Genomic DNA, 21,847 nt, shown 5'->3' with positions numbered 1-21,847 from the left:
AAATTTTCTTTGGGATATACGAATCTTGTCTTTATCTATGATAATGATGGAGAGCCTCAGAAATAGTGACAATTTAGGAGGGGGAAATTAAGCTGAAGATGTGAATTAAAGTTTGTGTTAGGTAGGGCACTGGACTAGGGTAGTCTGTGTAGCTGAGTTACCTATACTGCTATGGTAGTGTAATGGTTAGCACACCCATGTAGTAAGCAATGCAATCTGGGTTCATGTCCCAGCTGTGGCACAACATTTAATTTAATTTATTTCTTCAGCTATCATCATTATCATAGTTTGTGTTTTGCATGTTGGAATTCCGATTGCTATGGATTTATTTATCAACTGTCATTTTTTATTTGTAGTTCAGTGTTCCTTTTTGAATCATATATTATCATTTTGTCATTTGGAGACTGTGAGTGGACCTATAGATGCTGGAAAATGGAGTAACAAACACAGAAATCGGAACATTTTTGGAATATTCTCCTGTTGGAGTTCAATAGAGGAATGACAGCAGCAGAGGCAGTCATAAACATTTTCACTGTGTATGGGAATAATATCATTGGACAGAGCATGGCAAGAAAATGTTTTTTTCATCTTAAGAAGGATCGTTATGACGTTAGTGTCTCTCCACGTTCAGGAAGACCTTCATAGTTAGATGAAGATTGTTTATACACATTAATCCACAATGATGCTCATCAGTGCATTTAAGAACTGGCAAATCTGATGAACTGTGATCATCTACCATTGTGGGACACTTGCATACAGTTGGGAGGGCTCAAAAATTGGGTGCATGGGTGCTGCATGCTCTAAACCAAAAATCACTAAAATCAAAAGGTGGCCACATATGCACCTCTGCTTGCTCATCGTACATCCGCTCATGAACAACAGCAGCCATTCCTGTCCTGTATCATTACTTTTGACAATAGTTTGTTTCTTTATGCTAGCATAAGGAAAAGAAAGGAATGGTTGACAAAACAGAAATTCCCTGTGTTAAGACCTTCACACATCCACAATACATAACGTTATGCATCATGTTGAACAATGACTGTATGATGCACTAAGAGTTGCTTCCCTGAGGTATCCATCACTGCTTAGATTTACTGCCAACAACTGAGACATTTTACGGACAGAATCCAAGAACAACGGCCAAGAAGACTGTGTAAAGTGATGCTACTCTATGAAAACGCCTACCCGTATTTTGCTAGACTGACAAAAATAGTATATATGAGTTGGATTAGGAAGTCGTTCTGCACCCACATTATTCACCTGACCTTTTGCCCTTTGATTTTCACCCTTCATAATCTCTATCGAACAACCTTCGAGGAACTTCCTTTCCTGATGAGGTTCAACGAGTTCTTCACCTCAAAACCACATGATTTCTACAGTCACAGAATTGAAAAGTTAGCCCAATAGGCTGTTGTAAATAGTCAATGAGAATATATTATTGATGACTAAAGTCTCCTTTATGTATATCTATCGCGTTTATTAATCTTATGAAAAAATGCTATGAACTTATGCACCAACCTAATACAAGTGTATATGCTTAGTAGATCTACAGACAGCAGATGATGAAGAGACTGAAAGATTTTATAATGAGATAACAAAGTTATTCTGATAGTTACCAGAAACGAAATTGTGATTGTGACGGAAGACTGAAATTCAACTGTAAAAATGGAAGGGAAGGAAAGGAAAACTATCAGTAGAGCATAGACTAGTGGAAAGCAATGAAAGGGGAAGCCACCTGGTATAATTCTGCACAGAGTATAACTTAATCATTAAAAACATCTGGTTTAAGACCCAAAAAAGAAGGGTGTGTTTATGGAAGAGACCTGAAGATACCAGAAGATTTCAGATAGATTATTTAAAGATAAGGCAGAGATTTCAGAAGCAAATTTGAAATTGCAAAACATTTCCAGGACAGATATGGACTCCTTGTGTAATTTATTGGTTATGGACTGCAAATTGAAAGTGAAGAAATTGCAGAAATGTATAGATAAATGAGAAGGACCAGTGTTTGCTGAGAGTTTCAAAAGGAGCATTAGCTAATATAACAACAAAAACAATCAATTTTTGACAATATATTGTAATTGGATAGATAAAAAATCTACTTACCAAGTGCCGACAGAACACACAAATAAAAGGCAAGCTTTCAGAGCCAGTGGCTTCTTCTTCAGGCAGAAGGGTTGAAGTGGAAGGATGAGGGGTGAAGGATAAGGACTGGAGACGTCTAGGAAAAAAGAGGTAGATTTTGGAAGAGTCACTAGAACCATGAGTCAGGGAGACCTACCAGACGGGAGTCTCCCCTGACTGGGTGACTTTTGTGAAATCTTGCCTTTTACCTAGACTTCTCTGGCCCTTTTTTAATCTATCCAGTTACAATATATTGTCAAAAGGAACTTTAGGTAACAATTGGCAAAAATCAGAAACACAGTTGAAGTCGAATGGGTAGCTTTGAGACATTAAATAGTAAAAGCAGCACTGTATAATATAGGCAAAATGACAAGGCCTCGTAGAAACCCTTAGATAACACATGATGTACTGAAATTAATTGTCAAAAGGAAAAAAAATATAATAATGGAGCCAATGAAGCAGGCAAATAAGCATACAGTTACCTAAAAAATGAGAGTGTCAGAAAGCACATAATGACTAAACAGGTATAACTACAGGACAGATGCATAGGTACAGAAGCAAACATGAGTACGGGAAAGGTAGGTCCCACCTATATGGGAATTAAAGAGACCTTTGGAGAAACAAGTAGCTGCTGTTTGAATATTAAGATCCTTGATTGCAAGCCAGTAAAAAAAAAAAAAAAAAAAAATAATATAATAAATAAAAAATAAAAAAAATAAAAAAAAAGCAAGGCAGCGGGATTGTGTAGTAGGGCTATACAAAGGAAATTAACATGAAGAAAATATTATAGAAATGAAAGAGGAAGTAAAGGAAGATGATGGGAACTGTAATACTGCGTGAAGAATCAGACAGAGCAATGAAAGACCTAAGTTGAAACAGGGTCGCAGAGCACATGACATTACATCAGAATTATTTATACCTTGGGAAAATTACCATGGGAAAATTATTCCACCTTGTATGCAAGGTATATAAGACAAATGAAATATCCTCAGACTTGAATATGAATGTAGTATTTCCATTTCCAAAAGAGGAATGTGCAGGCAGGTGTGAATATTACCAAACCATCGGTTGAATGACTCACAGTTTCAAAATACAGACATCAATTATTTACAGAAGAACTGAAAAAAGATGTTAGAGGCCACCCTCAGGGATGACCAGTTGGGTTGCAGAGAAATGTTGCAACATGCAAAGCAATACTGACCCTAGAATACATCCAAGAAGATGGATTAAAGGAAGGTAAACCAATGTATATAGACACTTTATTTGTAAAGATCCTTCTTGAGCACAGAAATTGTACAATTCGCAATTACTGATTTTGGCCAGTGTCCTCTTTGGTTCTGTTAGATATAGAAAAACAGTGGTGCAACAACATAAGTTGCATTAGGTTAATTGATTTCTATAACAGGTCTAGTAAAAAATCAGAAAAAATATGTACATTATGATTAACAGCCATGCATACCACATATACATAATATAAAAATATTCTGTATATGTTGGTATGTAGTAAAGCTGTTAATGATCTAGGTGCACCATGTATTTATATAAATAACTGAGGCCAGTACAGGATACTAATTCCAGGGTACAGAGTAACCACTATCATAAATTAAATAGTTAAAACGTAGTATGCATAGTCACCAAATAATTTTTTTTTCATATGACAAAAAAGGGCCATCTGACAGCAAAAAATGAATCAACATACGGTATATGGAAATAAAAGCCATGCTTAAAAATTCACATAAAAATGTAAAGAGTAATAATAGGAGGCTCCTAACCTGCCAAAATAAATAATACATACTTGTGTAAAAGTCAGAATAAAAAGTTTGAAAGGAACATCACATCTATTAATCAAAATCTATCAGCATGACAAAACAAACATAACAATAAGTATAAGATAATTAACACACAGTGACTATTAATAAAAATCTTGATAGACAATGACACATTTTGAGTGGAATCTCAGTGGTGCTTCCCTGTGGTTTCTCCATAAGGAGGTTTTGTTCTCCTATGTCAGAGACTGTGGAAGAAAGTACAGTCTGCTCACCACTGGTGGCCAGCTCACATGACTGCACAACAAGCTGCTGAGATCCAGGGCACTGCTAAAACTAGCAGGTTTCTGAATACATACGAATAAGCATACAAGTTAAGCTCATTCTATTCATTCAGCAGGAATCCCAGTTGCCATTTTCTGTGTTTGTAAACTTCCATTTCTTCTGGGAGGTTCAATATTTGTCCTTTTGGTTCCTTATGCAACACTTCCATATTGTCCTCCATATTTCCTACCACATGTTATTCTTTATCCAAATGTGTACCAAATGCACACTTATTTTGGCTACATAACGGGCTACCCAGAAGAAACTGAACTTTTTTTAAACAAACTTATTCACATTTTAAGCACAAACTATCAGTGCCTATCAAAGTACTCTCCACTTCCACTATTACAGTTGTCTATTCTTTTACTCCATTTTTTAAAACATTGTTTAAATTCTTCTCCATTGTTTTTTTTTTTTTTCCTTGACCTCAGCAACATCAGCAAAACCCTTTCCTTTCCTGTCTTTTTTCATTCTAGGAAACAAAACAGTTACATGAGGCAGGGTTGGGTGAGTATGGGGGATGAGGAGCAGGGGTCATACCATTTTTTGGTGGATAACTGTTGTACACAGGGCTGTGAGAGTAAGGGCATTATCATGGTGGAAAAACACCAGTTGCCCAACTTTCACAAATCAGGCTGCTTCCAGTGCAGACTGTTACCCAATCTTTTCAAAACTTTCAAGTAGAAAGCTTGGTTAAGTGTCTGACACTGCAGAACAAACTCTGAATGGACCACTTGATGAGCTTCCTTGGGGCGAGGTGAACTTGAAGTCTTCCACTGACTTCATTGTTGCTTTTATTCAGGGTCATAAGCATAAGTTTTGTCACTTGTGATAATTTAAAAAAAAGTTTGGATCATTTCAGCATTCTTCTTTCAAAGCACAGAATGCTTCCACAATATCGTTCAATAGTCAGAAGTATTTGCACAAATATGGCAGCCATCCTTTTCATTCCAAATCTACTGTCACAGGTTCGTTGTACTGAACTCCAAGTGACTCCCAACTGTGCCGCAATTTCTTCAATTATCAGTTGTCAATATTTGTTGATGAATGCATGAATGTTTTCAACATTTTCATGTGCTCGGGCTGTGGAAAGACAATCAGTAGGAGGTTAGTCATCAACTGACATTTCACCATTTTTGAAAGGGGAAAACCACTCAAACACTTGAGTTTTCCCCATCATCCTTGTACACTATTCTGAACATTTCAGGCGCTTCTGTTCCACTTTTTCTGATCAAAAGCAAAATTTCATCACCACATGCTGTTCATGAAAAATGACAATCACTCAAAACAGTTGTCATTATAAATTCTGCCGAAACCAATCCTGAGCTTCTCCTGTTCCCCTTTCATGTTCTTTGACTCCTATAACGTGTCTTGTTTCCGTACAGGTTGTAGATATCATTTTGATCTCTATATTTTATCCCTGCTGTTTTCAGGATCTCTAACAGTGGAATCTAGTCAACATTGACCAACTCTTCCTCTAAATCTACAAATCCTCTATACATTGTCAAATTAAGATAATCACATCAAAAAAAGTTTTGCATCACCCCGGTTCCTAGAACTCCTGAAGATAGACGTTGACTGTGGATATTGTATCACAGACACAGTCCCTTCGACTGTTCAGAGATGTCACTAAAAGATGTAAACAACCATGCATGAGCAGCACCTATTAGACAGAGGGGGTCTGACAGCCGATCAGTCCCAGTCATTCAACCAGGAAGGAGATACACGGTTCGTGTTGTCTGTACTTCAACCATGCCTAGACAGTCAATACAGCGGTTCGATCACATACACATTGTTACTTGGTGCCAGGAAGGGGTCTCAACAAGGAAAGTGTCGAGGCATCTTGGAGTGAACCAAAGCAATGTTGTTCGAACATGGAGGAGATACAGAGAGACAGGAATTGTCAATGACTTGCCTCACTCAGGCCCCCCAAGGGCTACAACTGCAGTGGCTTACAGTGACATACAGATTATGGCTCGGAGGAACCCTGACAGTAGTGCCACCATGTTGAATAATGCATTTTGTGCAGCCACTGTACATTGTGTTGCAATTCAAACTGTGCACAATAGGCTGCATCTGCACAATAGGCTGCATGATGCGAAACCTCACTCCCGACGTCCACAGCGAAGTTAATCTTTGCAACCACGACACCGTGCAGTGTGGTATAGATTGGCACAAAAACATGCCGAATGGACCGCTCAGGATTGGCATCACATTCTCGACTTCGATGAGTGTCGCAAATGCCTTCATCCATACAGTCGTCGGAGATGTGTTTGGAGGCAACCCGATCAGGCTGAACACATTAGACTCACTGTCCAGCAAGTGCAGCAATGTGGAGGTTCCCTTCTGTTTTTGGGTGGCATTATGTGGGACCGACCTACTCTGCTGGTGGTCATGGAAGGCACCGTAATGGCTGTATGATACATGAATGCCATCCTCCATATTGGCAGCATATTGGCGAGGCATTCATCTTCGTGGATGACAATTCGTGCCCCCATTGTGCACATCTTGTGAATAACTTCCTTCAAGATAATGACATCGCTCACCTGTAGTAGCCAGCTTGTTCAGATATCAACCCTATTGAACATGCCTGGGGTAGACTGAAAAGGGCTGTTTATGGATGACATGACCCACCAACCACTCTGAGGGATCCATCTCGAATTGCTGTTGAGGAGTGGGACAATCCCCTGGACCAACGGTGACCACCACCTCCGAAGGTCTCGCTGAGCAATGAAAAGGGAAGAAATGATGTTTATGTTTGTCTCTATTCCAATTTTCTCTACAAGTTCCGCAACTCTTGGAACCGAGGTGATGCAAAACTTTTTTTTGATGTATGTATAAAGACTATATGTGAGTCCACAATCATGTTATCACACTGTATTTGTAAAGGTCCATTTTGATCACATAAATTGCACAATTCACAGCTACCAGTTTCAACTGATGTCATCTTCAGGTCTGTTACATAAAGAAAAACAGTGGCATGATAACATAAGCTGAATCAGCTGCAGCAGTTTCTACAATAGGCCTAGTGATACATAAAAAAATAAAAAATGATTAATAGCCTTGCATACCAGCCATACATAACATAATATTCTGATGTAAGTTTGACATCAGTCTATACCTCTAGATACATTAGTGAGCGCTGTAATAGCAGATGTGCAATTAGTATTTATGCACATAAATTAGACCAGTAGAGGACACAAATTCTAGGGTACATGAGTAACCATATTGTAAATTCAATAGTCAAAATGCAGTATGCATAGTCATTAATTAAATTGTTGTCTTACGTGTGTGTGTGTGGGGGGGGGGGGGGGGGAGGGGGGGGGGGGACCTGACATATGATACGAGGAAATAAAACCCTTACTTAAAAACCTGCACTTATATCAACAGTCAACTGTATCAGTACAAGCCAGCCACACCATTAGAGGCTGCCTGTAGGAAGTAGGCACACAGCATGGTCTCCACCGCACCATCTACCTATATATGCACAGGGTAGCACTGAGTCATTTTGATGACATTCTTTTAGTTTGTACCACTCACATCAGTTGTTCTGTATGCTGCTTATGTTGCACCTTGTGTATGATTCTTTAGACTTGTTAAGTGTGGAGTCACAAAATGCTTATTTCTGTTATAGTTTAGAGGTTTATGAAAAACATGATATTTGTGTTACTTGGATCATTTTTGTGTATTACTCAGTTACTACAGTAGCGTTTTGCCATAAGTTTAATAAATACAACAATACACATAACAGAGGCTTTTGTCATCAATAATGTATCCTCCTTCACTATTTACAGTTTACCAACACTGTAGTAAATTTTTAATTCCTTACTATAGAAATCATGTGGTTTTGAGGTGAAGAACTCATTGAGTCATTTTCAGTGTGATTTTCATACAGAAAGGAAGTTCCTTGAAGATTGTTCGACAGAGAGTGGAAAAGGTGAAAATCTGAGGACACAAGATCGGATGAATAAGGTAGGTGTGAAATGATTTCCCAACCCAACCCCTGTACTGCATTTTTTGTTGGGCTAGCAGAATGCGGGTGGGCATTATTGTGGAGTATCATAACTTCATGCAGTCTTATGGGTCACTGTTCTTGAAATGCGTCTGTAAGATGTCTCAGTTGTTGCAACAAATATCAGCAATGATGCTTGGGGAAGTAATTCATAGTACACCATTCTGTTGCTGTTCCACCAGATGCATAACATTTTTTTTTTTTTTTTTATGCATGCAGGTCTTTGCATGGGGAGTTGCTGCTTTGTTTGGGCTCAACCATTCCTTTGCATTTCCCTCATGCTAGCATAAGGACACCAGTTTTCATCAAATGTAATGATACGGGATAGGAATGGCTGGTGTTGTTCACAACCCAACTGATGATGAGCAAGCAGAGATGCACATATCTCAATCCTCTGATTTTTGTGATTTTGGCACCCATACATCTGATTTTTGGTCTTCCCGCACTGCATTTAAATGTCATGCTATAGGTGTACTGATGGGGATACTTGTGGATTAATGCAATTAAATGATCTTCATCAAATGCCAAAGGTCTTCACAAATGTGGAGAGTCACTAAGGTTGGAGCAATCCTCCTTAAAATGAGAAAACCATTTTCTTGCCATACTTTGTCCATTTTCATTATTTGCATACATGGCACAAATGTTTCCGACAGCTTCCACTGCCATTGTCCCTCTATTGAACTCAAACAGAAGAATATATTGGAAATGTTGCAAATTCTCCACTTGGCTCTCCATTTCTGGTGTCCACAGATCCATTCACTATCTCCAAATGACAATATGTAAACTCAAATAATAACAACCTGGTAATGTGGAGTAGCATTACAAGTTCCATTAACTGTGCCATTTACATACTACATTCAACTTTATCCAATGGAACATTTCTGTATGCTGTTGTTGTTGTCTTCAGTCCTGAGACTGGTTTGATGCAGTTCTCCATGCTACTCTATCCTGTGCAAGCTTCATCTCCCAGTACCTACTGCAACCTTCATCCTTCTGAATCTGCTTAGTGTATTCATCTCTTGGTCTCCCTCTACGATTTTTACCCTCCACACTGCCCTCCAATGCTAAATTTGTGATCCCTTGATGCCTCAAAACATGTCCTACCAACCGGTCCCTTCTTTTTGTCAAGTTGTGCCACAAACTCCTCTTCTCCCCAATTCTATTCAATACCTCCTTATTAGATATGTGATCTACCCATCTAATCTTCAGCATTCTTCTGTAGCACCACATTTCGAAAGCTTCTATTCTTTTCTTGTCCAAACTAGTTATTGTCCATGTTTCACTTCCATACATGGCTACACTCCATACAAATACTTTCAGAAATGACTTCCTGACCATTAAATCTATACTCGATGTTAACAAATTTCTCTTTTTCAGAAACACTTTCCTTGCCATTGCCAGACTACATTTTATATCCTCTCTATTTCGACCATCATCAGTTATTTTGCTCCCCAAATAGCAAAACTCCTTTACTACTTTAAGTGTCTCATTTCCTAATCTAATTCCCTCACCATCACCCGATTTAATTTGACTACATTCCATTATCCTTGTTTTGCTTTTGTTGATGTTCATCTTATATCCTCCTTTTAAGACTCTGTCCATTCCGTTCAACTGCTCTTCCAAGTCCTTTGCTGTCTCTGACAGAATTACAGTGTCATCGGCAAACCTCAAAGTTTTTATTTCTTCTCCGTGAATTTTAATACCTACTCCAAATTTTTCTTTTGTTTCCTTTACTTCTTGCTCAATATACAGATTGAATAACATTGGGGAGAGGCTACAACCCTGTCTCACTCCCTTCCCAACCACTGCTTCCCTTTCATGTCCCTCGACTCTTATAACTGCCATCTGGTTTCTGTACAAATTGTAAATAGCCTTATGCTCCCTGTATTTTACCCCTGTCACCTTTAGAATTTGAAAGAGAGTATTCCAGTCAACATTGTCAAAAGCTTTCTCTAAGTCTACAAATGCTAGAAACGTAGGTTTGCCTTTTCTTAATCTTTCTTCTAAGATAAGTCGTAAGGTTAGTATTGGCTCACGTGTTCCAACATTTCTGCGGAATCCAAACTGATCTTCTGCAAGGTTTGCTTCTACCAGTTTTTCCATTCGTCTGTAAAGAATTTGTGTTAGTATTTTGCAGCTGTGACTTATTAAACTGATACTTCGGTAATTTTCACATCTGTCAACACCTGCTTTCTTTGGGATTGGAATTATTATATTCTTCTTGAAGTCTGAGGGTATTTCACCTGTCTCATAAATCTTGTTCACCAGATGGTAGAGTTTTGTCATGACTGGCTCTCCCAAGGCCGTCAGTAGTTCTAATGGAATGTTGTCTACTGCCGGGGCCTTGTTTCGACTCAGGTCTTTCAGTGCTCTGTCAAACTCTTCCCACAGTATTGTATCTCCCATTTCATCTTCATCTGCATCCTTTTCCATTTCCAGTACATCACCCTTGTATAAACCTTCTATATACTCCTTCCACCTTTCCGCCTTCGCTTCTTTGCTTAGAACTGGGTTTCCATCTGAGCTCTTGATATTCATACAAGTGGCTCTCTTTTCTCCCAAATGTCTCTTTAATTTTCCTGTAGGCAGTATCTATCTTACCCCTAGTGAGATAAGCCTCTACATCCTTACATATGTCCTCTAGCCATCCCTGCTTAGCCATTTTGCACTTCCTGTCGATCTCATTTTTGAGACGTTTGTATTCCTTTTTGCCTGCTTCATTTACTGCATTTTTATATTTTCTCCTTTCATCAATTAAATTCAATATTTCTTGTGTTACCCACGGATTTCTATTAGCCCTCGTCTTTTTACCTACTCAAGGATTTCTACTGGCTCTTGTCTTTTTACCTACTTGATCCTCTGCTGCCCTCACTACTTCATCCCTCAGAGCTACCCATTCTTCTTCTAGTGTATTTCTTTCCTCCATTCCTGTCAATTGTTCCCTTATGCTCTCCCTGAAACAGTGAGCTACAAACAAAAAATGACCGTTGATAAATAAACCTGTAGCAATTGGAATGCCAAAATTCAAAACAAAATCACTACGAACTTTTGTACCATATTAATTTTGGATGCTTATGGGAATCTTGCTCGTACCAATCTGCATTAATTTACATTTTTTTTAAAAATTCAGGCAAGATGCCATTTAAAGCATCAGAAACAATAACTGATCAAAAGTATTTGAACATCTAGTAGTGGACATTAGTAAGAGGTGTATCTGTCCTTCACCTTCATGATGGATTGATCTCTTCTGCGAACACTTTCAATGAGGTACCGCAATGTCTGTGCAGAAATGGCAGTCAATTCTTACTTAAGAGCCAAGAGTGATATCGGACATTGGAATCTGGAGCGAAGTCAACAATCAAACTGATACCAAACATGTTCTGCAGGGTTAAGATTGGGAATCTGGACAGACCAGTCTAGTTGAGAAATGTCATTTTGCGCAAACCATTACCTCGCAGACAGCGCCTCGTAATTGGGTGCATTGTTATGCCAATACAAACAGTTGACACCTGTGAACTGTTACCCTACTGTACACAATGCTATAAAATATGTTTGTATCGTAGCAGTTTTCATAAGTACAATAAGAGGAACACACTCTAACCCTGACAAATGCTCCCAAACTGCAACACCCCCTCCTCCCTGCTTTATTCTTGGCACCACACATGAAGGCAAGTTACATTCTCCAGGCATTCGCCAAACACATACTGTTCTGAGTGCCACAGAGTGTTGTGTGATTCATCACTCGACGTCAGTTGTTTCCAATCATCCATTGTCCAGTGGTATTGTTCTTTACACCGTCTTAAGTGTCACTTAGTATGACCAAAGAAATGTGCGGCTTATGTGGAGCTGCTTGAGGATTGTACCCCACTCTTTTTATGTCCCTTATTACCATCAGTACACTAGAGAGGCTGCTGGTAGCACTTTGGAACTCACAAGTGATTCCTTCCACCGATTTCAACCAATTTTTTCACAGCAACCCTCTGTAATGCTTGACAGCTCCTGTCTGCCAGTAAATTAAGTGTGCCTGGTCTCAATTTAGCTGTGATTGTTCTTTCACATTTCCACTCGAGAGTCATATCAGTGTAGCAGAGCAATACTGCATGGTTGAAGCTCCAACAATTCGGTCGTCGAAGGTGGCTGGCGCCAGTGGCCCGCAGTGGATCTGTGACTGCAGCTGGCTGCTGGAGGTTGTACCACAATTAAGTGCACTTTGTTGGAGGGATACCTGTGGGCTGTAGACGACCACATGATGTAAGGGTGCAAGCTAGTCCCCAATAGCAGTGCTGTTGTAGTTGCTGCATATGCTAGCTATGAACGCTGGTGGTGGTTCCTAGTGACCCCTGCCAGCATTAAGCCTATAAACAAAGTGGTTGTAATCAACAAAAAATCCAAACACATAATATACTAGTGAAGCACATAAACATCTCTGAAGGAGATTTTCTCATTGGGATGAGGGCCAGAAACCTGAAAGGCGCAGATGTTGTGTTGGAAACAGGAGTGGCTGGCTATGCAGGAGCCCTGCCCTGCATACACAACAATGACAAAAATATTAACAATTATTGACAAGTGTCGGTGTTAAGCTTTTTGTTGACTATACTGCAAAAGGTTATGTACACAAGAACCATAACATCTATATCAATGTAAGATATTTAGTCAGCCTCTATTTTGATTTCAAAGAGACCTCTCCATAAATCATAATATTAAATGACAAAATATTGCCATCTGATAATTTCTGATACATGTGAAAAGCATTTTACAATGTTTACCTAGAGAAGCTCAAATATATGGCACCAGAGATATCACTAGCAACTAGTTTTTATCCTACGTAACTAAATTGCATTATGAAATGCAGAGCATGTACACAATGGAAAAGCATCTTCAGAATGGGGAATAATGAGCAAAGGTGTACCACAGCAATCAGTATTAGGTCTGCCCCTGTGCTTATTATATATAAATGATCTTCCACCATAGATCTAAGAGGCAAAAATGTTCTTGTTGCTGATAATGCAAGTATTACAGTAAGCCCAATTAAGCCTAATGAAGTAACTTTAACACCTTGGAATGCAAAGAATAATTTCTCAAAAATTAATAACTGTTTCTCTGTTAATGAACAATCATTTAATTTACACAAAATACTTGCTGTTCACTCCTGCATGAAGCCTGTTCATACCTTTAGAAATAATGCAAGAGGGTAAGTAAATAAATGAAAAACAATATTCGAAATTTTTTGGTGCTTGTATTGACAAGAGTCTGAAGCAGAAATACATTACAGATTTTCTTAAATGTCTAAGCTCTGGAACTTGTGTGTTACTAATAATGTCATAATTTGAAAACAAAAATTTCAATTAGTTGACACTTACTGTTTTCTATTTTCATTTACTGCCTTATGGCATCCTGTTCAGGGGGTAACTCGTCACACAGGGATATATATATATATATTTTTTTCACAGAAATGTATAATTAGGATAGTACATAGTTTCCTGTCTAGAACCTCTTTTAGACAGCTCTTTAAACAGTTGAGCATACTGACAACCACCTCACCATACATTTACTGTCATATGAAGTTTGTCATTAATAATCAATCACAGTTTGAAAGTGACAGTAATTTGACAAATATAATAATACGGTACATGGAGAAATAATTTACACTATTGTGACAATGATCACAGACATGACTAACTAATATATACACATTGTGTTCCAACTGACAAAAGTTTTTGAGTTTGTCTTTTCAGTAATGTAAACTCCAATACATCAGCCACAGTTCCTTTAAAGTTATAGTTTCTTGTTTCTTACCAGCTCATTGCTAGATACTTTCTATATCTTAAACCACTGGTACTGCATTTTTTTTACCAACTGTAGAATTCAAGTGATTGTAATTCTAATTTTTCTTGTTTACTCTTCTCTCCTGTCTTTATTGTATTCTTTGCATTACTCATTTTAAGCAGTGAAGCAATGTGCATGTAAGATCAAGACCATAGGGTGTATTCATCTTGTTCACATAACGTCCATGTTAAATGCATCTAAAACTATCCAGGCAGCAGAGCTGATGACATGTTATTTACAGATGCGGAAAATGTTGTGCCTCTTGTGGTGTCTGCTGAATTCTTTCAAATGGCACCCTTATTTGAGGATTGTCTGGTATTCTTTCGCCACAACATTACTGAAATTTTGGAGAAATCTACAAAACTGCACTATCTAAATGACAACATAATCTCAAGGTAAAATTGTATAGTGCATGTGTGTATATATAACAACATTAAGAATATGCTTTCCAGTGTATTTCAGAAAGCATTCTGTAGTAGCCCACACAATTGTATGGTGAAAGACAACTATGTTAAAACTGGAAAGTACTTGGAACAGTGAATGGTCATCTAAACATAATGTTGATTGGCATAGGTTGGTGGTTACGCACATAAAGATAAAAACATTGCACTATCATTAAGAACAATATTGAATGCTGAAATGAAATACTGAAGTTGTTAAATAAACTCACCCAGATAGATGTGTGTGTTAGCAAGCCTCTTCCTAGATTCAGGTAGGTGTGCTGGCCCTGAATCAAATTTTTCCAGTGGATTAACAATGAGGGCTGTTGTGCACACCAGCTTGGATGCGGGTTTTAGATCGTTTCCCTCATTTGACTAGGTGAATTTAGGCTTTTACCTGTGTCTTACCTCTGTTACACAATATGTAAACACTTCAGAAATGAGATAACACAAGATGCAGACAGACGAGGTACACAATTTTTGCTCCTCAGCAGGAATTAGTGGTGACAGGAAGGGCATTGGGCTGTGTTCTACTCCTAACATTGCCAAATCCTGTGTAAGATGCTGACTCTATGAATATACAGGTTAAAGCCAAGAAAAAGGAATCAGAAGTTGTTGGTTAATATACAACATAAAGAGAAGGCCACTAGCTCTCCTGTCTTTTGAGCATACATTCACTGACAAAACAAGTTAAGCACCTGGCAGGATAAGTTTGAAGTACCCACTATTCCGTAGATGAACATTTATAAGAGGTACTCATAAAGCTTTAATTGTCACCCAAAAAAATGATTAGTTAGTTAGTTTGTGTGGACATGTCTGCAGTCTTGTTACACACTGAAATCCTGATGCCACAGTCCTATAGGAGCCAAAGCAGAACAATACAACTCATTGGTAAAGTGAGTATCGAGCAGTGATTCATTTTTGATAGCACCAGAATTGTTGCAACTGTTTCAGGCCAATCCAGACAGCTAAAGAAATCATTTGAATTGGTCTGACACAGCTGCAACAGTCCCAGGTCTAAACAATTGATCTTGATGAAACTTGGCTGGTGGGTAGAGGGGGCAAAATAGTGCAATATGTATTTTTTGTTTGTGGCCAGTTTCACTTTTAAGGGGTAAAACTCAACCCATAACATAATTTGGCATTTTAGGTTTTGAGGGAATATCTTCAAAACACCAATGAGTAAAAACTGTTTTTCATATGAAAGTTGATATGTAATTAATGTTTTTAAAACTGTACAATCTATTGAGCTAGCTTAAAATTTTGCAAAATACTCCAGCACCATTTATTAATTTTGAGAAATGAAAACTTTTGTTACAACATAAGCTAAAGACGCTTTCAAGCCGCATACATTCCTGTCTAATAAAGCTAGTTTCTGAAATATGGTGCCATAAGCTGTACACAATGCAACAACAACAAAAAAGTGTTCTTTAATTTATGCTGTAACAAGAGTTTTCAGTTTTCAAAATTAATTAATAGTAATGGGGTATTTTGCAAAATTTCAAATTGTTATAAAAGTTGATCATACAGTTTTCAAAAGCATCAGTTACATATCAACTTTTATATGAGTAACACTTTTTATATATAGTTGTTTCAAAGATGTTCCATGTAATCCTAAAACGCCAAATTACCTTTCTGGTTGTGTTTTATGCCTTAAAAGTGAAATTGGGCCCAAACAAAAAATGTGTATTGTACAATTTTTCCCTGTCTGTACACCTGTCAAGTTACATCAATGTTGTTTATTCACAATTTAGGATGTTCCCTTGAGAACTTCAACATATCTGGTGCTGCTGAAAATGAATTACAGCATGGTATTCAACTTTATCACTGAGTTATGCCATTTCATTTTGGATTTTGTAGTGGCATGTTGTAGTATTGTGGCACAAGAATTTCAGTGTGTAACTGGATTGCAGACATGTACATGCAAACAGAAAATTTAACTATGTAACTTTATTGTTTTCAGCTGATAATGAAAACTGTATGACTACATTTTGTAATAAGCAGATATGTAAATCACTAAACTTGCAAACATTTATGGAGGCTAGAATAGCCGCCAGATTGCTTTAATATTGTTACCATGTGACATATTAACAGCTCTTACAGGATGTACAAGTTGCTACCAAAAATAAACTGGATGTACAAGTTGCTATCAAAAATAACTGAAAATTTAATTGCACTGATCAAACCAGTAGCAGTATGACATTCTGCCATTATGTCTTGAGGTATACTAAGTATGTTCTAAAAATTCAGGAACTTTGTCCACAAAGTTTTTTATGCTTACCTTTTACTTATCCTGCATGGTCTCCTTTGAAAACCTCTCCTCCTCCACAATTGATACACCGCTTCCAATGTCTTTCCTCTTCCGTAAGCAGTCTTGGTATGCTTCTTGCTGAATTGCGTGAAGTGCTGTCTGGGAATTTTCTTTTATCTTGTCTATCATTGCAAGTCTTTGTCTTTTGATTGGGATTTTCAACTGTGAAAAAAAAATTTGAAGAGTTCGGGGGGTGAGGCAGCACAGTGATTTCTTTTTTTGTGCACCATCATAGTTGAATGTGCAGTTGTATTATTGTGATGCAAGAGGCATGAATTTTGTCACTACATTTCAAGTCATTTCCTTCTCAGGTTTTCTTGAAGGTATCACAACACATCCCGGTAGTACCATTGATTAACAGTTGGTTCCTGTGGCATGAATGTCAGCAGGCATCCTGAGTGAAGGTTACTCCTAACTTCTCTCTGGCTATTTTTAAACTGTGTGAACCATTCATAACACTGAGTACTGCTTAAGCACTCATCACCATAGGCTTCCTGTATCATATGGTGTATCTCTGTAAGGGTTTTCTTTAGTTCCACACAAAATTTAATGCAGATGTATTGCTTCTCTAACTCTGCCATATCAAAATTTGCTAACTCTGAGACACAACATTCTACTCAATACAGTACTGACCAGTAATTAACAGACATACAACAATGAAATTTCTGCCAGTTACAAATTAAACACAGGCTTGTGCAGGGATGCCAACCGTATTTTGCTCCAACACACCATTGGTTCGAAATTATGAATGTTCTGGAATTTTTTGAACAGACCTCATAAGTCTTAGCTAGTGCACCACAAAGTTTCGTCATCTTTAGCACATGCAGTTGTCATTTGTAGTGATGTATGTCAGGATATGTGTCAGTGCTTCTGCAGACTGTGGAATGGAAAACACAAAGGAGTAGCAGATTTGCATCAAATTCTGTTTCTAATTGAAGAAAACTGCAACTGAAACCTACTGCATGCTCACAGAGACATTTGGTGAGAGTGCATTGAGTCAAGTAAGAACATTTGAGTGGTTCAAGTGCTTCAAGGAAGGCCAAGAATGTGTGGAAGATGACAAATATTTTGATCAACCATCAACATGCACAACACCAGAAATGGTCATTAAAATGTGTGATTCATGAAGACCGAAGACAGATAATTCTCGATGTCTGGAACATGGTTGGGCTGTTGCATGGTACATGTTAATAAATTGTAGTTGATGAACTGACATGAGGTTAAAGGCAGTGAAGTTTGTCCCTTGTCTTCTCAGCATTGGCCAACAAAATCCCAGAATTCAGACGCACACTGAGTTACAATAAAGAGTTAAAGAGTGTCCAAAATTCTTATCCAGAGTCATAACAGGTGATTGTAATTGTTATGTTTCGATTTATGTGTTTGATGTTTGTTTAAAATTTTTAAAAATAACATATAAATGAGTTCAAGAGATTGGAAAATGACTCCAAAGATTTTCATATGTTTTATCTTTTGTAATTATATGAAATTGTGATGAAAACTGGGTCTCTGAAATGAAGCCAAAATCATCTTCTCCAAGATCAAAAAAAGCTTGGCAAGTTCATAACAGTTTGAACTCATTGTTGATCTTTTTTTTTCAGCATTCATGAAATATTGCATAAGGAGTTTGTTCCACCTGGAGCAACATTACAACTGCAACTGCTGCAGAATGTACTGAATGCAAAAGGTTGGCTGTGGTCCGGTGTGAAAGTTTGTTGGGGGCAGTGGGGGGGGGGGGGGGGGGGGGGGAAGGGGGGGGCAGGTGGCAGCTGTCAGATGGCTGTGACAGGTGACCTTAGTGGAAGTAAAGACAGCTAGCAAGCCATAAGGCCCAGCAGTCCTCAGTATTTTTCCAGGCAGGAAAAGGGGTGTGTTCCAGTGACACAGTCATGGGATGAGCTAATATGGAAGGGCCTGTGACATGAAATGTAATTATTAATATGGTTTTAATGAAAATACATTAAAACTCATTAGAAGTGTGCCAGTTTTGGAACCATGGCATTGGGGCAAGTTCATTGAACATGAATCCGTGTCTGAAGCTTAAACAGTTAAAAAGTTATTGACATTATTACCATTATTGTTCACAGTAAATTATAAAACCGGATCCATAATGAAAGTCACACATATGATACACCCCATAAAAGAGGATAATGCCTGCAACATAATGAACAGATTATTTCTAATCAAACAATTACAAATATGTTATAAACAATTTAGTTTTTTATGTAAATAATGTCATAACTATGAATTCTTCCACAGAGACACAATTTATCTTATCAGGTTGAGTTTCTTTCCTTAACATTCCAATAACTTTTGATACATATGAGCTGTAGCCGTGATTTAAAAATAGGTCAAATTAGTGTTTTGACAAGAGTGATGGATGTTGAGATTTATGAGTTTGATATTTGTTTAAAATTGTTAAAATCATGTATAAATGAATTTAAGTGTTTGGAGAATGAGTGCAAAGATTTTCATATGTTTTATCATAAGTAATTATATGAAATTGGGATGAAAGTTATGATTGGTAGTGGGGATGAAAGTATCTGTATTGAATAGAGAAATGGTTGTGTGACCGAACCTTTAAATAAGCATGCAGGAGAGAGCTCATGGTCTTTTACCTATCGTCTTATGTCTGGAGTGTTGGTGAGGTATTTTGTCTGGACCCAATAACACAACAGCAGTGCATATGCTGCAACTGCTGTTTTCATGTACTTGCATTGTGTGGTGCGATTTAGTGCATGCTGCGGGTATAATGTTATCAAGGCCTTTGTCGGCAGATGCACATACACACATGCACCATGCATGCGCACATAAACACACACACACACACACACACACACACACACACACACACACACACACACACACACACACACAGTCTCAGAGAGCTGAAAGAACACTGGGAGCAGCAGCACAAGTGCATGATGGGAGTGGCAACTGGGTGGGGATGAGGAGGAGGCTGGGACGGGGAGGGGGAGGGATAGTATGGTGGGAGTGGTGGAGAGTGAAGTGTTGCAGTTTTGATGGAGGGCAGGAGAGAAGATGCAGAGGGGGCAGGGGAGAAGTATCAGAAAGGAGAGAAATAAAATTAAAAGACTGGGTGTGGCAGTGAAATGACGGCTGTGTAGTACTGGAATGGGAACAGGGAGGGGGCTGGATGGGTGAGGACAGTGGCTACTGAAGGATGAGGCCAGGAGGGTTACGGGAATGTAGGATGTATCACAGGGAAAGTTCCCATCTGCACAATTCAGAAAAGCTTTTGTTTGTGGGAAGGATCCATATGGCACAGGCTGTGAAGCATTCATTGAGATGAGGAATATCTTGTTTGGCAGCATGTTCAGCAACATGGTGGTCCACTTGGTTTTTGGCCACAGTCTGTCGGTGGCCGTTCATGCGAACAAAAAGCTTGTTGGTTGTCATATGCAGAACAGTGGTTGCAGCTTAGTTTGTAAATCGCATGACTGGTTTCACAGGTAGCCCTGCCTTTGATGGGATAGGTGAAATTAGTGACCAGACTAGAGTAGGTGCTGGTAGGTGGATGTATGGGACAGGTCTTGAATCTGGGTGGTCTATTACAGGGGTATGAGCAATGAGGTAAGGGGCTGGGAGCAGGGATTGTGTAAGGATGGACGAGTATATTGTGTAGGTTCAGTGGACGGCAGAATACCATGGTAGGAGGGTGGGAAGGATAGTGGGCAGGACATTTCTCATTCCAGGGCATGACGAGAGGTAATTGAAACCCTGGCAGAGAATGCAATTCAGTTGCTCCAGTCCCGGATGGTACTGAATTACGAGGGGAATGCTGCTCTGTGGCTGGACTGTGGGACTTTGGGAGATGGTGGGAGACTGGAAAGATAAGGCATGGGAGATTTGTTTTTGTACAGGGATGGGAGGATAACTGCGGTCAGTGAAAGCTTCACTGAGACCCTCGGTGTATTTTGAGAGGGACTGCTCATCACTGCAGATGTGACAACCACGGATGGCTAGGCTGTAAGGGACTTCTTGGTTTGGAATGGGTGGCAGCTGTCAAAGTGGAGGTATTGCTGGTGGTTAGTAGGTTTGATATGGATAGAGGTACTGATGTAGCCATCTCTGAGGTGAAGGTCAACATCTAAGAAGATGTCTTGTTGGGTTGAGTAGGACCAAGTGAAGCAAATGGGGGAGAAGTCGTTAAGGTTCTGGAGGAATGTGAATAGATTGTCCTCATCTTCAATCCAGATAGCAAAGATGTCATCAATGAATCTGAACCAGGTGCGGGGTTAGGGATTCTGGGTTTTTAGGAAGGATTCCTCTAGATGGCCCTTGAATAGGTTGGCATAGGATGGTGCCATAATTTTTCTTCACTCACACAATTTTCAGACATAGCAATAAAAAAATGAAGCAATTGGTGTCACACAACATGCAAAGTGAACACACCTTGTATTGGTGTTAGTTTCACTATCATGTAGTTGGGAGACACTGGATCGCCTCTAATTGTCATTCAGGACAACTGGTAACACAGTTGTATGCCAGACACCCGGTGCCCTCATAGGTTACCTCATAAAATAGTAACTCATACCAGTGGTTGTTGACATATGATGCGTCTCTCTATGGATAGAATAGAATAGAAGTTTATTGTCTCGGAACATACAGTTTCAAGTCATTGACTCAATGTACAGGAGACTCATCAAAACAGAAAAACTGGTTTACAGTTTTATCGTTAATATAATATACTGTTCTTGTTGTTGTGGTCTTCAGCCCTCAGACTGGTTTGATGCAGCTCTCCATGCTAATCTATCCTGTGCAAACTCCTTCATCTCCCAGTACCTACTGCCACCTACATCCTTCTGAATCTGCTTAGTGCATTCATCTCTTGGTCTCCCTCTAAGATTTTTACCTTCCATGCTGCCCTCCAATGCTAAAATTGTGATCCCTTGATGCCTCAGGATATGTCCTACCAACCGATCCCTTCTTCTTGTCAAGTTGTGCCACAAACTTCTCTACTCCCCAATCCTATTCAATACTTCCTCATTAGTTATGTGATCTACCCACCTAATCTTCAACATTC

General features: G+C 38.8%; 1 protein-coding gene across 1 annotated transcript in view; it reads left to right on the top strand.

Annotated features, from left to right (window-relative positions):
* LOC126293539 (SANT and BTB domain regulator of class switch recombination) overlaps window positions 1–21,847 on the top strand; it is a 150,599-nt gene that overhangs the window by 2,904 nt on the left and 125,848 nt on the right. Inside the window, exon 2 of the mRNA XM_049986807.1 lies at window positions 14,294–14,447. Within this exon, the coding sequence (XP_049842764.1) occupies window positions 14,294–14,447 (154 nt within the window). The remainder of the gene's footprint in view (window positions 1–14,293; window positions 14,448–21,847) is intronic.

This window comes from Schistocerca gregaria, chromosome 10 (assembly GCF_023897955.1).
Source record: "Schistocerca gregaria isolate iqSchGreg1 chromosome 10, iqSchGreg1.2, whole genome shotgun sequence".
Lineage (NCBI taxonomy): Eukaryota > Metazoa > Arthropoda > Insecta > Orthoptera > Acrididae > Schistocerca > Schistocerca gregaria.
The sequence above is the reverse complement of the archived record's forward strand: the minus strand, read 5'-3'. Positions and strand labels throughout refer to the sequence as shown.